At 36.8% G+C, this 16,187-nt stretch overlaps 1 protein-coding gene across 1 annotated transcript in view; it reads right to left on the bottom strand.

Moving 5' to 3' along the window:
- The window catches only part of NUAK1 (NUAK family kinase 1), a 76,373-nt gene that overhangs the window by 11,082 nt on the left and 49,104 nt on the right, over positions 1 to 16,187 (bottom strand). The window contains exons 2-4 of the mRNA XM_070756254.1: positions 15,565 to 15,685; positions 3,521 to 3,672; positions 2,532 to 2,597 (exon numbers count right to left, since the gene is read on the bottom strand). Coding sequence (XP_070612355.1) covers positions 2,532 to 2,597; positions 3,521 to 3,672; positions 15,565 to 15,685 — 339 coding nt within the window. The remainder of the gene's footprint in view (positions 1 to 2,531; positions 2,598 to 3,520; positions 3,673 to 15,564; positions 15,686 to 16,187) is intronic.

Genomic DNA, 16,187 nt, shown 5'->3' with positions numbered 1-16,187 from the left:
ACAAAATTGAACGGGTCCAAAGATGGGCTACAAGAATGGTGGAAGGTCTTAAGCATAAAATGTATCAGGAAAGACTTAGTGAATTCAATCTGTATAGTTTGGAGGACAGAAGGAAAAGGGGGAACATGATCGAAACATTTAAATATGTTAAAGGGTTAAATAAGGTTCAGGAGGGAAGTGTTTTTAATAGGAAAGTGAACACAAGAACAAGGGGACACAATCTGAAGTTAGTTGGGGGAAAGATCAAAAGCAACATGAGAAAATATTATTTTATTGAAAGAGTAGTAGATCCTTGGAACAAACTTCCAGCAGACGTGGTTGGTAAATCCACAGTAACTGAATTTAAACATGCCTGGGATAAACATATATCCATTGTAAGATAAAATACAGGAAATAGTATAAGGGCAGACTAGATGAGGTCTTTTTCTGCCGTCAATCTTCTATGTTTCTATATCACAATGTAAAGCCACTATTCTGTCGCTGAGCCTCAAATTCTGATGCAACCACATAGGTTGCTACATTTAGATGATGACAACAGGCACATTTTATAATTCTCCTCCCTGCTCTCCCCCTCAACCATGTCCTGAAGCAGATTCCAATGTTACACTGTCTGGGCAACACTAATATTACTCAGAACCTCAAAGGAGTTTCAAAGTAATATATATAATCAATAGCCATATACACTTTATATTAAGCATCTTTTCAAATGATCACATTTCATTAAAAGGTATAAGCTTTTATGAACTACAGTTCTTTTTACCATTCATCTTCTATTCTTCTCCTACACACTTTATATTGGATAAATTGATCGATCCCTGTGGAATATATGCAGCCCAACCTGACAAACCAAATAGCAACTTTGCAATGAGAGACAATAAATGTGTGATATATGTAATATTAATTTTCTTGGACCTCCATGAATCACTCGAACTCCTGTAGTATCAAAAGAATTATTATTAAGGGTGTTTCTTAGATATGGAGCAATACCACCTATTAACTATTTTTTCTTCTTCTTCCTCCACCCCCTCCTATTCCTCCCTCTTCTTCCTAGCATATTCCCGCAAGTGCAGGGTCTGCTTTTCAGATTATTGAGCACCACTTTGCACGGTCAGCTCCAGGGCGCAGGCACGCGGCTTGCATATCTTTATTAATGGCGTCTTGCCATCTCTGTTTTGGACGCCCACAAGATCACCAGCCATTGACTTCTAGTTGATAGGCAGTCTTGGCAACAGTGTCAACCCATTATGTATTTCATAAATTTGAGAAATGAGGAATGTGTTTATATTCCAAGTAGCACTAATGGGGTTCTTAGATGGTATGCCAGTTGTAGTTATTGACCAGATTCGGATCTGTTTTACACCACCTTGGTTACAACATCATGTGCTTTCATGCTATATCTTAAGGAACCTGATCCAATATAAGAAAAATCTTCATTATATAATTATAATATTATATAATTAAGCATACTTAGAATTTTAAAGAATGGAATGTGAATTTTGGAAGCAGGAATAGTTTCCCATAAAAGCATCACGTAGCTTGTATCTTAGCCATTCCTTTTTTCCAAGAAGAATGAAAAGGTCATTCCCATGCTTTTACTAAAGATTTTTGACATAGTTATGACATCACCCAAAACTAATCTGAAAGCTATCATTGTGCCTGGAGTTCTAAGGCCACTTCCTAATGAAGGACATGTGCTCTGCTTGAGTTTATTTTGAAAGTAGATTTGCTTATTTTTCAGATGAAATCAAAGGAATGTTCAGAGGGCAAAATAAGCACTTGAGACTTGTAAGCCCCAAAAAAATGGTGCATAGTCCCGGCAGCCAGAAAAAAAGGCATCTGCAAAATACATTATCTTGTGAAAGGGATCTGCCGAGATCCTTGTGTTGATTGCTATTCTTGCCTTTTTAAAAGGGAGGAAAGTTGCTACTTTAGTTTTAAAACTAAATAAAAGTCTTAATTCATTTTTAAATTATCACAAAGAGGGTTTGTATATTCTGCAAACAAATGCAACTTTGATAAAAAGTGTTTAAGGCGATAGATATATAGGTAGGTAGGTAGGTAGGTAGGTAGGTAGATAGATAGATAGATAGATAGATAGATAGAAAGAAAATAGATAGATAGATAGATAGATAGATAGATAGATAGATAGAAAGAAAATAGATAGATAGATAGATACATGAAAGATAGATAGATAGATAGATAGATAGATAGATGAAAGATAGATAGATAGAAGATAGATAGATAGATAGATAGATAGATAGATAGATAGATAGATGAAAGATAGTTAGAAGATAGATAGATAGATAGATGAAAGATAGATAGATAGATGAAAGATAGATAGATAGATGAAAGATAGATAGATAGATAGATAGATGAAAGATAGATAGATAGATAGATAGATAGATAGATAGATAGATAGATAGATAGATAGATAGATAGATAGATAGATAGATGAAAGATAGAAAGAAGATAGGTAGTTAGGTAGGCAGGCAGGCAGGCAGACAGACGGATATATTATGAAGGATGTTTACCTTGATGTTACAATTGTCATCAAGAAGAATATTTTCCAGTTTTAAATCCCTGTGAACGACACCGTTCTGAAAGAAGAAATAAAGAAAACATACAGATGAATATAAAGGAGATTCTGGGGTGGGAGGTGTTTCATATTGGCCAGATTAAAGAAGCAAAGCATCAGGGTGGTCTTTGCATTTACACTTCAGTCATAATACTAGTAACTAGTGACAGGAGATGCATTAGTCACTTGCTGTGTGGTTAAGAGAAGAATGACTGGAATTTGTCCACCCACAAAGCCTGTAAAACAGCAGGGGAACTCTTTTCGGAACTTAATCCCAACCCCAATCTGCCCTTCGCAGTGTAAAAGTAATATAGTCTTTCCAGGCTTTAGAAAACAATCCCTACCAAGGTATGTTAGTACAGTACTTGCAAAAGGCCCAGTAATTCTAGCAGCTAGCCTTTTTTAGGCATGATAACTTATACTGTGCCCCTCAAAGGCTGCTTAAATATGAGCCTGAAATCTAATAATTTCTTACAATTCATTGACATTAAAATTATAAAATAAAAGCTACAATCTGCGTTTTAAGGGGCAAACTGTCTGCCTTTCGCCTTCGAAATGCTTTATGTATTTCATGCTATGTTCTCTATATTGGAATCATTTTGTAACAATATAATCTGCCTACAGCATTCTCTCTTATATATACAAGGCAGAAGCTACAGGATCAAATCCCAGTAAGGGTAGGGCTAGCTGATGAGGCCAGAACAAGGCCGCAATAGTGCTATCCTAGTCTCCCTTAATTTTAAAAATTCAGCAAAAACATGTGATACATACATATACACACACACATATACATACAGTGAAGGGCTACCAAACTTTTTGCTACCACACTGTGGGCGTGGCTTATGCAGGATGCCCTACACATCTTTCAGTGCAAATTGGGTGCTTTAGGGTGGAGCTCCATTTTCGCTAATCCCACTGCGTTCCTAATATTTTTCACTCACTCACCTTATGACAATAATGAACTGCTGAAACAATTTGCCGGAAGAAGTGTCTTGTCTCTCTTTCATTTAGCCTTCGCCTCTCACTGATGTAATCATACAATTCCCCTTTACTTGCATATTCCATGATGATCACTATTTTATCTTTGTTCTCAAATACTAAGATAAAATAAAACAGAACACTTTTGTTATATTGATGAATTAAATACAAAATACTCGTATACACTGTCAGACTTTCTACTAAATCTGCACTTCTATTCTACTAGTTTTTCCCATCATTCCTATCACCCATTTCCTCCCATGTTGACTGTATGACTGTAACTTGTTGCGTATATCCTAAGATTTTTATTAATATTGCTTCTTCATTGCTTATTTGACCCCTATGAACAATCATTAAGTGTTGTACCACATGATTCTTGACAAATGTATATTTTGTTTTATGTACGTTGAGAGCATATGCACCAAGACAAATTCCTTGTGTGTCCAATCACACTTGGCCAATAAAAATTCTATTCTATTCTATTCTATTCTATAAGCAACCAGAGCAAGCATCCTCCAGTGCAGAGACGCACAAATTACTCAGTTTCAAGTCAAAAACAGCTTCATGTTTGTTCCTTCTTAATTTATCATTTTTTGCTGTTTAGACACAGAATTAGTCACATTTAAAAATGTTAAAATACTTTTAAAGTTAATAATACTTTCAATTCAATTCAATTCAATTTATTAGATTTGTGTGCCGCCCCTCTCTGAAGACTCGGGGCAGCTCACAACAGTAATAAAAACCAGTATAACAAAGGAAAAAATCTAATAATAAAATTATATAAAACCCCCCAACAATTTAAAAACCATACAGCACATACATACCAAACGTATAAGAAAGCCTGGGGGAGATGTCTTAATTCCCCCATGCCTGGCGATATAGGTAGGTCTTAAGTAACTGTGCTGGGGCCACCACAGAGAAGGCTCTTCCCCTGGGGCCCGCCAAACGACATTGTTTGGTCGACGGGACCCAGAGAAGGCCAACTCTGTGGGACCTTATCGGCCGCTGGGATTCGTGAAATATTTTTCACAATTCTAAATATATTTTCTATCAAAATATGTATTTCAAGTAAAATTTTGTCATGGAGTAGGTCTCTTCTAAGCACCATACCTTATAAACATTCTGATACATTTTTGAATCATAAATTGAACTAAAGGATTTAAAATAAGAAAATTAATGTCAATCTGCCCTCTAATCAACAGATCATGTTTAAATACAAATACAAATAAAAATGCATTAATCTTTTCCCATAATGTTTCCCTGGGTTCTTCTAATAACCTCATTAAAATAGTTGCAACTGCATCTTTTTCTCACTTTCATAAATATAAATATAAGTAGATATTTCATTTGAAGTCCTGTTTTTAATTAGGAAAGAACAAGCAAAAAGGGGTATAGAGGGGAAATGTTTAATAAATAACTTTGATTCCCACAGGCAACCAATGTATTTAATTTATATGGGCTGCAGAATTTGCTTCAGGAACATAATAAACTATCAACATAATATTTAATACAATTTCCTTCCTTACCTAATAAAAATATGAGTTTCCCACTTGGAGCACAAATAAAGTCTGAAACTGAAATTACACCTTTTTCTTGGTAATGCTGTCATTAACACAGAAGAATGGAATACTACTGTATTAACAATCAACATGCAATATAAAACCTATGTTGTTGGTTGATACTCTTTTGAAGAGGAGTAAATAGATTAAATGTAAATAATGGGTGCTGTGGATATGTTATAAGTCACTGATACAGTTCTACAGAGGAATAATTGAATCTGTCATCTGCACCTCTATAACTGTCTGGTTTGGTGCTGCAACCCAACAGGACCGACACAGACTTCAGAGGACAATCAGAACTGCAGAAAAAGCAATTGCTGCCAACCTGCCTTCCATTGAGGACCTGTATACTGCACGAGTCAAAAAGAGGGCGGGGAAAATATTTACTGACCCCTCACATCCTGAACACAAACTGTTTCAACTCCTACCCTCAAAACGTCACTACAGAGCACTGCACACCAAGACAACTAGACACAAGAACAGTTTTTTTCCGAACGCCATCACTCTACTAAACAAATAATTTCCTCAACACTGTCAGACTTTCTACTAAATATGCACTTCTATTCTACTAGTTTTTCTCATCATTCCTATCACTTGTTTGTTTGTTTGTTTGTTTGTTTGTTTGTTTGTCTGTCTGTCTATCTATCTATCTATCTATCTATCTATCTATCTATCTATCTATCTATTTATTTAGATTTGTATGCCGCCCCTCTCCGCAGACTCGGGGCGGCTCATGTTGACTGTATGACTGTAACTTGTTGCTTATATCCTAAGATTTTTATTAATATTGCTTTTTCATTGCTTATTTCACCCCTATGACAATCATTAAGTGTTGAACCACATGATTCTTGACAAATGTATATTTTATTTTATCTACGCTGAGAACATATGCACCAAGACAAATTCCTTGTGTGTCCAATCACACTTGGCCAATAAAATTCTATTCTATTCTATTCTATACAAAAACAACTAGAGCAATTTTTCATAAAGGAAGCATAATATCCAGAGAGCTCAACTGAAGAGACATCCAGCTGTCAAAGTAAGAAAAACATGCTCTACACTTGCGTTGCCTGTCTCCAAAAATCTGGTTTTCTCTGTGGAATAAATGTGTATATAATTGAGTATGCTATTAAAAATGAGTATGCTTTAAAAATTAAATATGTGGATATTCAATGATCCATGAAATATTTAACCGTGCATAGAGTTTTGGGGTTATGCGTCACAGAGATAAATTTCCTGATATTTCACAGGCAACTATGGCTGGCATCTTCAGAAGCTATGTGGTGCATAATCCCAAAGCTCTATGGAGTTATGTGCCACACAAGCCACCTTGCCTTTGAAGTACCAAAAAACTGGTGTCTGAAGCACAACATTACCCAATAGATACTATCTATGAAGGGCCACACCAATATATTGTAGAGATTCACTAACACATAGTGATGGTCATATAGGTTATTTTAAAAGAGATGGATAAATTGGTGGAAGTGGGCATAAATCTTAGGAATGCTGTTTGCTACCCTATTTCCCCGAAAATAAGACGTACCCCGAAAGTAAGGCATGTCAGAGGTTCTGCAGAATTTGCTAATATAAGGCACCCCCCGAAAATAAGGCATAGTCAAGTTTACATACGGTACGGTGGAAAAACATACGGTACCATTCAAAGCTGTTCATAGCGGTACCGTAATAATGTGGCGTCCCCTGCTGGCCCCTTCCATCGCTTTGTACCGTCCAGTACAGCAGACACAGTCTGCTGCAGTCTCACCGCCATTACAGTCTCCACTACAGTGCGTAGACTGTAGTTCCTCTGGTGGCCGGAAGCTGCAATAGCGGGAGTATACTGTTGTACCATATAAGTGTTGTTGTTTGTGTGTGTGGGTGCCATATTGACAGGTACCGTACCGTAATCAGTGTACCGTATGGTACACTTTCTTTGGGGGTGTCAGCTTTTCTGCCTGTGAATTTATATTATTTGAGAAATATAAGGCACACCCCCGAAAATAAGACATGGCACAACTTTTGGAGCAAAAATTAATATAAGACAGTGTCTTATTTTTGGGGAAACACGGTAAATCCAGAATTAAGGGAAGCCTATTTTGCATACCAGCTAGGGAGTGAAAAGTGTCCATCATGTTTCTTCCATGTCTATGGCAGGACCATCCTGTACTTATTAAGATCAGATTAGAATTCTATGGATCTTGAATCAGAACCTTTCTGAACCCTGGCAACTTTATGATTGAGGACTTCAACTCTAGTCCACACATCTTAAAAGTTACCAAGGTTGAGAAATTGAAGTATTTTCAGTCCCTACAGTAAATACTCATCTACCTAAAATTATTACAAGGCCCCTAGCCTGGAAACAATAGAAAGAGGTTATACTTGGGTTGAGATTCTGTTTGAGAAACAATGGATTTTGTGGTTTATGTGGGATTCTTTGGCTCTGTTTCTTAGCTTTCTCGAACAGCTGCCTACATTTCAGTCCTGGCAATCCATGTTAATCATCTTGATTCAATGTTCAAATGTTTTCCATCTTCACCTGCCTCCTGTCCACCCACATCCTTGCCAAAAAAGAAAGTTCCTTGAATAAGAATCTTGTTATGCAAGTAAATATTTTACTCTAAAATAGAACTTGGATTATTGGATGCAGCCCTGGAAGAATTTACAGGATGACTAAATACTTCCTATAAATATTTATTTACTTGTTCAGATATTGCCTCATTGCTATTTAGCCAGCAAACTAAATTTCATTTCATCTCTACAGAACTGATTTGGGTGGGTGGGCACGGAGCCAGTTTGGTCTAGTGCAGTGGTCCCCAACCTTGGCAACTTTAAGACTTGTGGACTTCAACTCCCAGAATTCTGTGTTTCTCCGGGAGTTGAAGTCCACAAGTCTTAAAGTTGCCAAGGTTGGAGACCACTGTTGTAGTGGTTAAGCCTAGAGACAGGGAGAGCATGAATTCAAGTCCTGCCTTAGTCATGAATCTGGCTGGGTGACTTTGGGCCAGCAACTCTTTCTCAGCCCAACCCACCAAATATGGTTGTTGTTGTGGGGAAAAGAGGAGGGAGAAAGTGTATTTATTGGATATGTTCATTGCTTTATTTGTAAAAATGTTAAAGGTGGGAGACCAATAAATAAACGTGTTGGTTATGACCTATAAAGCCCTTCATGGCATCGGACCAGAATATCTCTGGAACCGCCTTCTGCCGCACAAACCCCAGCGACCGGTTAGGTCCCACAGAGTTGGCCTTCTCCGGGTCCTGTCGACTAAACAATGCCGTTTGGCGGGACCCAGGAGAAGAGCCTTCTCTGTGGTGGTCCCGACCCTCTGGAACCAGCTCCCCCCGGAGATCAGAACTGCCCCCACTCTCCTTGCCTTTCGTAAAGTTCTTAAGATCCATCTCTGCCATCAGGCATGGGGGAACTGAGACATCTCCCCCGAGGCTATACAGTTTATACATGGTATGTTTGTGTGTATGCTTGCTTTTAATAATGGGTTTTTAAGTGTTTTTTAAATTATTAGATTTGTTCTTACATTGTCTTTGTTATTGTTGTGAGCCGCCCTGAATCTGCGGAGAGGGGCGGCATACAAATCTAATAAATAATAATAATTAAAAAATAATAAATGCTGCAGGAAAAACCCAAAATGCGATACAGGTAGTCCTTGACTTACAACCACAATTGGGATCAGAATGTTTGTTGCAATTGTTAAGTGACTATCACAATCATTAAGCAAATCCGGCTTGCTTGCCAGAAATTGTTTGAGAAAGTTGTAAATGGCAATCACCTGACCCCAGGATAATGCAACCATCATAAATACATGCCAGTGGCCAAGTGCCAGAGTTCATGACTGTGAGAATGCTGCAATCAATGGTCGTAAGTGTGAGAACTGGTCATAAATCACTTTTTTACCATCATATTGTAACTTTGAACAGTTGCTAAAGGAATGTTTGTAAGTTGAGAGCTACCTTCAATAGGATATGTATATATGCTTTTTCCAGTTCCATAATAAACTGTTCCAGAAGGTCTTTATACAATTAGTCTAAAGTATTTATGTTCAAACACTGAATATATTTACTTCCGCCCTTAGATTCTAAGAAGGAATTTGTTTATTTGATATCTTTGTCTCTGCATTATTTTTTAATTCCTTGTTTCTGAACAGCTAATTGAAAACACATATTTTGGCTTTGGATTTCACTAAAACATAAGGAATGTAAAACTGGGAAAGAATTTAATTCTAGTTACCAAAGATATGTCTGAGTCGAAGTACATTTTGTAACACAGCATTTCTCAGCCCATTATTCCACTATTCATAATAATTCCTGAATGTAATTTATCTAACTATATTTAGAATGTTGAAATGATGAGCTCAGCTTCTATTTAGAGCTATAAAACAGAAAACCTCGCTGGCACAAAGACTTCCCTCTACTTCTGCCTATTCAGAGTTTTCAAATTCTTTGCATCCAGTGAGGCATCATATTCCTCTTTAAAGCATACTTGGTCATTAAAAGGAAAACTGAGACTTCATTATTAAGCCAATATGTTTTAAAAGTGAAACTGGTACATTGGTATATTCGCAGTGACATACCCTAACAAAACTGAATTTAAACCGTCATGGGCCCATTCTGCCTAATTCTTGCATGGGTTTTAGATCTAGGTGTTATTTTATAACTAAGATGGGAATGTACATTTCTATTGAATCTGAAGTTAGTTGGGGGAAAGATCAAAAGCAACATGAGAAAATATTATTTTACTGAAAGAGTAGTAGATCCTTGGAACAAACTTCCAGCAGACGTGGTTGATAAATCCACAGTAACTGAATTGAAACATGTCTGGGATAAACATATATGCATCCTAAGATACAAATACAGGAAATAGTATAAGGGCAGACTAGATGGATCATGAGGTCTTTTTCTGCGGTATGTTTCTATGTTTCTATTTTGGAATTCTAAAGTTTCATTGAAAACTGCAGCCGCTTAAAACCAGACATCTACCTTGAGATTTGGTTGCTTTTTGTTTACATGTAACCTCAGGATAAGAATTTTGGTTTGTTATTTTAACAGAGGCAGTCAATCTCCTGACACTGGAACATCTGAATTCTCCTCATGCCTTTGCTCTATATCAGAACAATCTCCTAAATTAGTTTCAGTGTGTTGACATTCCTTCCATCTGGTGTCTTTCCATAAAGGGGTGTTTTTATTACACCCCCTCATAGCAATGATCAGAAGTACCATTGCAATGATACAAAGTGCTCTTATATTAAATGACAGTCAAATCAGAACAGCAAACACAATTTCAGGGACACATGCTGGTATAACATTTTCACTGTCCAAAAGCTTAAATTCTTCAATTACATATATTTAAATGATTGGAAAAAATATTATCCAAAATATATTACAATTTATCTGTTCAGTCCAATATGATTAACATGGCTTGAATATAACTTTACCAATGGTTGGCTCTTCTATAATTTGTGGACTTCAACTCCCAGAATTCCTGAGCCAATCATGCTAGCTCAGGAATTCTGGGAGTTGAAGTCCACATGTCATAGAAAAGCCAGCATTGCCTACCCCTGCTCTAAGATATGCCCATGTCTCTTCAGCACTCTGCAGACTGCATTGGCTGCCAATTGGTTTTCAGACCCAATTCAAAGTGTTGGTTATGGCTCATAAAGCCCTACATGGCATAGGACCAGATTACCCGCGGGACCTCCTTCTGCCACACGAATCCCAGCGCCCGATTAGGTCCCACAGAGTTGGCCTTCTCCAAGTCCCGTCAACTAAAGAATTTATTTATTTATTTATTATTTGGATTTGTATGCCGCCCCTCTCCGAAGACTCGGGAATGTCGTTTGGCGGGTCCTAGGGGAAGAGCCTTCTATGTGGGGGCCCCAGCCCTCTGGAATCAACTCCGCCCAGAGATTTGCAGTGCCTCCACCCTCCTTGCCTTTCATAAGAACTTGAAAATGCACCTATGTCGGCAGGCTTGGGGCCACTAGACCCCAGCCTCTGCCCAGTAAATGTATTGAATGTGACAGTATGGATGTGATTGTTCGTTTTTTAAATGACTAGTTTTAAGACAATTTTTAAAGTAATTATTCTATTAATTGGCTTAGAAATATTGTATATTGTATCTTTTTATCAAAATGTTGTGAGCTGCCCCGAGTCCACGGAGAGGGGCGGCATATAAGTCCAATAAATAAATACATAAATAAGATTAAGATGTTGAATTAGGAGCACAAAGATCCATAACTAGACTCTCAGCTATGGGTTAGGAGAAAAAGGAAGGAATACTCAATACACACAACCTATCCTCCATTTTTTATGCTGCTCTTTCATCAGTCCCCAGGAAGATTAAGACCAGTTCACAGGATGGCCACACTTAACAACCCATCTAGGGCAAAAGATTTAGGAGTTAGAATATTTACATCCCAATCATTCTCTGCTTACTCACGTAATGAGCCTCTCCAGATTAGTTGAGCAATGAAACTCTCCTGGAGGACATATATATGGGGTTCCCATACCAATTTCTCCATACTGAAGAAGCTACTTGGACAAGCAACAAACCAACAAGAAGTCAAGTTGCCATACTGCAACTTTCGATAACTCTACCAGGATGATTCAAAGTGTTGGTTATGACCTTTAAAGCCCTACATGGCAGTGGACCAGAGTACCTTCGAAACCGCCTGCTACCGAACGAATCCCAGCGACCGATAAAGTCCCACAGAATTGGCCTTCTCCGTGTCCCGTCGACTAAACAATGTCGTTTGGTGGGCCCCAGGGGAAGAGCCTTCTCTGTGGCGGCCCCGGCCCTCTGGAACCAACTCCCCCCCGGAAATTAGAACTGCCCCCACCCTCCTTGTCTTTTGTAAACTACTCAAGACTCACTTATACCGCCAGGCATGGGGGAGTTGAGACACCTTTCCCCCAGGCTTTTTAATACTTTTTTTAATGTTTGGTATGAATGTGCTGTTTGGTTTTTTAAATAATGATAGGGTTTTATATGTTTTTTAATATTAGACGTGTTCCATTACTATTGTGTTTTTTATTACTGTTGTGAGCCGCCCTGAGTCTTCGGAGAGGGGCGGCATACAAATCTAATAAATAATAATAATAAAATAAAAATGATTGAGAAGCTTCACTGACATCAGCCATAGTGATTCATTCACTTTGTGTCAGGCACCTCTGTGGCCCAACCCATTTTGATGGGTTACTGTTGTGGGGGGGGGGGAGAAGAGGGTGCACAATATACAACACTTTGAGATTTCAAATAAAAGGTGGGCTGTGATTCTATTGAAAGAATATGAATGAAAGAATAAATAAATGCTTTTCTGAAACCCTCCATCTACTAGTACCTTAGTTAATATCACTTTTGTGTTCTACACGAGTAAGGAACTATATATTATTTTTTCTTCAAATTCTAAAAGTATATGAAGTATTGCCAGATGGGTTATTTTTCTTCTTTTTTTTATTCCATAGCTTAATGTTTCTGTTCGTCTAGTTATTGAATACAGGGCTCAGGGGAGGGAGGGAGAAAGTTAAAAGAAAAGTAAGGGCTTTTCTTCTTAAGTTGAAATGTATGCCATGATAATCAAAACACTTCTGGAGAAGCCAGCTTAATCCATCCAATCCTTAAAAATTACTTGAAAGCACTTTCCTTGCAGCTGCCGTCAAAAGCCTGCCAATTACAATCCTGCGGAGAAGATGGAATTTCTTCTGATTATGAATGGTGAGTCTGCTTCTTACCGGTAATACAAGATACACATTTGTTTTAATCAAGTTCCAAAAAGAATTCTGAAAGAAGAAATCCGTTTTATATACATGTGGATTTGGCTACAAGTGAAAATGGCTAGTTTGTCTTGATGCTAAGTTGATAAATGCAGAAGTGAATCACCTTTAACCGCACGAGGTTAAAAGATTCAAAAACATGGATTCTGTTTAAAGAAAGCACATGTTTGGAATCCTGATATTATTAAAGGTCTTCCAGCTCATACTACGGAGATTCAATGCATTCATTAGCCAGTAGTCTTCATTTTTTCCAGATGCAGAACCTTCAACTCCAATATAGGTTTTATTATTTGAGGGGGGGAGGGAGGGGAGAGGTTTTACCAGATGTTAGTTTTTCCTCTCTCTTATCTTTCTCCCTTTCTTCTTATTTCTCTCTCTCTCTTTTTTCTACTTTCTTCCTCTTGCCCATCTTTATTCATCATTCACATATTTAGTGGGTTATAGAAGAAAAAAGGGTATTTAATTATTTAAGTTATTTTACTGATTAATATTTTTATTTATTATTTTTAATGATTAATATTTTTATTTATTACATTATTTCTATAGCGCCGCTTTATAGGAAACCTGAAAGGAGTTTACAATAATCATTCAATAATATATATGACAATGTTTCTTGCTATCAAATTTGACATTGTTTCTTGTCCTTCCCTCTGATACTTTGGAAAATAATTTGACCCCCCTCTTCTTTGTGGCAGCCCCTCAAATACTGGAATACTTCTATTATGTCCCCCATAACTTTCTTTTCTTTAGATTAGCCCTGTTATTTTGGCTGGAATACTCTCTAAACCAGTAGTTCTCATCCTTTCTTATGCCGCAATCCCGTAATATAGTTCCTCAGGTTGTGGTGATCCCCAATCATAAGTCTAGTGCTAATTCTCTCAACACAGCTTTAAGCTGATTGGGAGGAAGGTCAGAGGGACACCCCCACTGTAAATGCCTGATTGGTCAGATTGTAAAAATATGCTCCAGGGTGGCAGAATAGAGGCTTTAGTTTCTAACACCATGGGAAATTTGTCTTTTCCCAAGGTCTTAGGCGATCCCTGTGAAACGGTTGTTCGACCCCCCCAAAGAGGTCATGACCTCCAGATTGAGAACCACTCCTCTTAACCATCTTACTTCACAAATCAGACATATAAATCAAGAACTCAAAACTACTCTTCAACTTAGGGAATCATGAACATGCCTCTATCCTTAATTGCTTTAATATCTGTGAATATAAAAGATGTGCCCTTATAATTACAATCAATATCTGCCTTTGCAACAAAGAATCAGATGAATAGCTATTTATTTGTTTTACAATAGTGTGACACTCAACTCCAAACAATTTGGATAGCTCACAAAACAAGAAACTCAAATTAGAGCAGAAAAAAGAAGAAGGCAATAAATATTCCAAACATTCTTATCTAACATTCAAGTGGGCTCCAGCCACTATAATCCAAGAACAGCCAGCTCTTTATGGACTCCCTTTATTTGTATTGCAGACTGATCATCAAAGTATTTAAGCCACATGTTATATGGCTTATTTAAATAACACAACCATAATCAGTAAAATAAAATAATCATTAAATGACTGAAAATTTACAAGAGTGGAAAATCAAATCAGAGTTTGGTATTCCCATCAAAGTCATCTAATTAGGCATGTGACAATGTAGTAAACAACCACCTGTAGCATCTTTGCCCAGGTTGCAACTAATTGGTAGCAACTAGAGTGGGACTTAAAAGTTGTTTTATGTTTTATATTGGTTTATAGTTCCTTACAATAGCACAAGAGTAAATGACATGGATGGCAGCTTAGGAAAAAATTCCTTGCCAACAGAACATTTTAATAAATGCTTTATCTAAAGTAATGGACACTACTAGGCAAATTTGAAAACAAAAAGACTCAGCAAAGCATCTGGAGTGAATTAATACAGCATATACTATTGTAAGACATTACTTTCTAAGTCTCATCTCTAAATAGATGTCTGCAGAAGCACATCAATTTAGAAGGTCCATATGGGTTTGCTCCAACCACCTACTCTGGGATGATAATGTTTATACTATTGTCATAACAGCTGAAAGTTTGATCCAAACTGGACTCAGATTAAAAGAATCTTAAATAAATTATTTCCTCATCTATGGCCTTCATTTATTTTTCCTATGTCTGCAGAATTCTTTGCTCCACAGATTCTCAGTTCTGAGAACCATCCAAGTTCATTCACCATGAAGCAAAGTCACAATACTACTGGATTTTCCTACATGTATGAAAAGTGTAAAAGTTACTGTACATCTATCAATGAACCCCCTGAGAAAAACAATGGCTGGAAGTTTGGATTCTGTATGATTTCTATGATGGTGACATTGCTATTATATGGCGTTGTTATACTGGAGATGAATTCTTTTCTGAAGCTTAAATAAGGAGGAAATAGCTACTTGAATATACAATATGCATAGTGACATCTAGATTTTATTGTATTTTCTTGGCCTGAAGTTCCTTGAGAAACTAATCTCCAATAGTACAAATATTTTAACAAATGCCTCTATGGAAAATATTTGTGATGCTTCATTCATGAACATACCTTAACCATGTTATCCAAAGAGATACATTGGAAAAGTAGTTATTGCAGAAAAATCTGATGGTATTTAAACTGCTTTTAAGAAAACTTAAATGGTATAAATGATGTCACTAACCTTCATATATGGTGATGATATGAGGATGGCTGAGAGATGACATAATCTCAATCTCCCGTCTGATGTGAACCATATCTTGTTCATCCTTAATTTTGTCCTTTCGGATGGATTTTATTGCAACCTATAAATTCAGGAAATCGATCATTATTATTAAAATAAAGTCATTAAAGTAATCTATAAGGAGAGTGCAGAAAAATAAATTTAGATGGTTGATGCTGATAAAACATGAAATGAGCAAAATAAAAATTTAAAACATAAAATTACTTATTTTGAAAATAATATACAATTCTATTCATTAGTAACTCAAATAGTAAATCGAATATACTTTAAGCACAGCTAATGTTCCATATCATGTGAACTCCATAGTTATTAATAAAACATTGTATACTGTTGGTGAAAAAACATGCAGAATCAGCCTTAAAAATAATAATGTATATTAAATTACATTTGACAGTCTTTTATGTATTTTCCTCTATCTTCTAGTATCTGATAATAAAAAACTAAAATCACACAATGAAATTAATAGAAAGTTTCCTACTTTATTTTAACTTAAAGATAAGACAATGATATATATATATTGACATTTTTCACTATTGCATTATGCCAAATACCATCCACATTGG

Source organism: Erythrolamprus reginae, chromosome 6 (assembly GCF_031021105.1).
Source record: "Erythrolamprus reginae isolate rEryReg1 chromosome 6, rEryReg1.hap1, whole genome shotgun sequence".
Lineage (NCBI taxonomy): Eukaryota > Metazoa > Chordata > Lepidosauria > Squamata > Dipsadidae > Erythrolamprus > Erythrolamprus reginae.
This window is presented reverse-complemented; position numbering and strand designations above follow the sequence as displayed.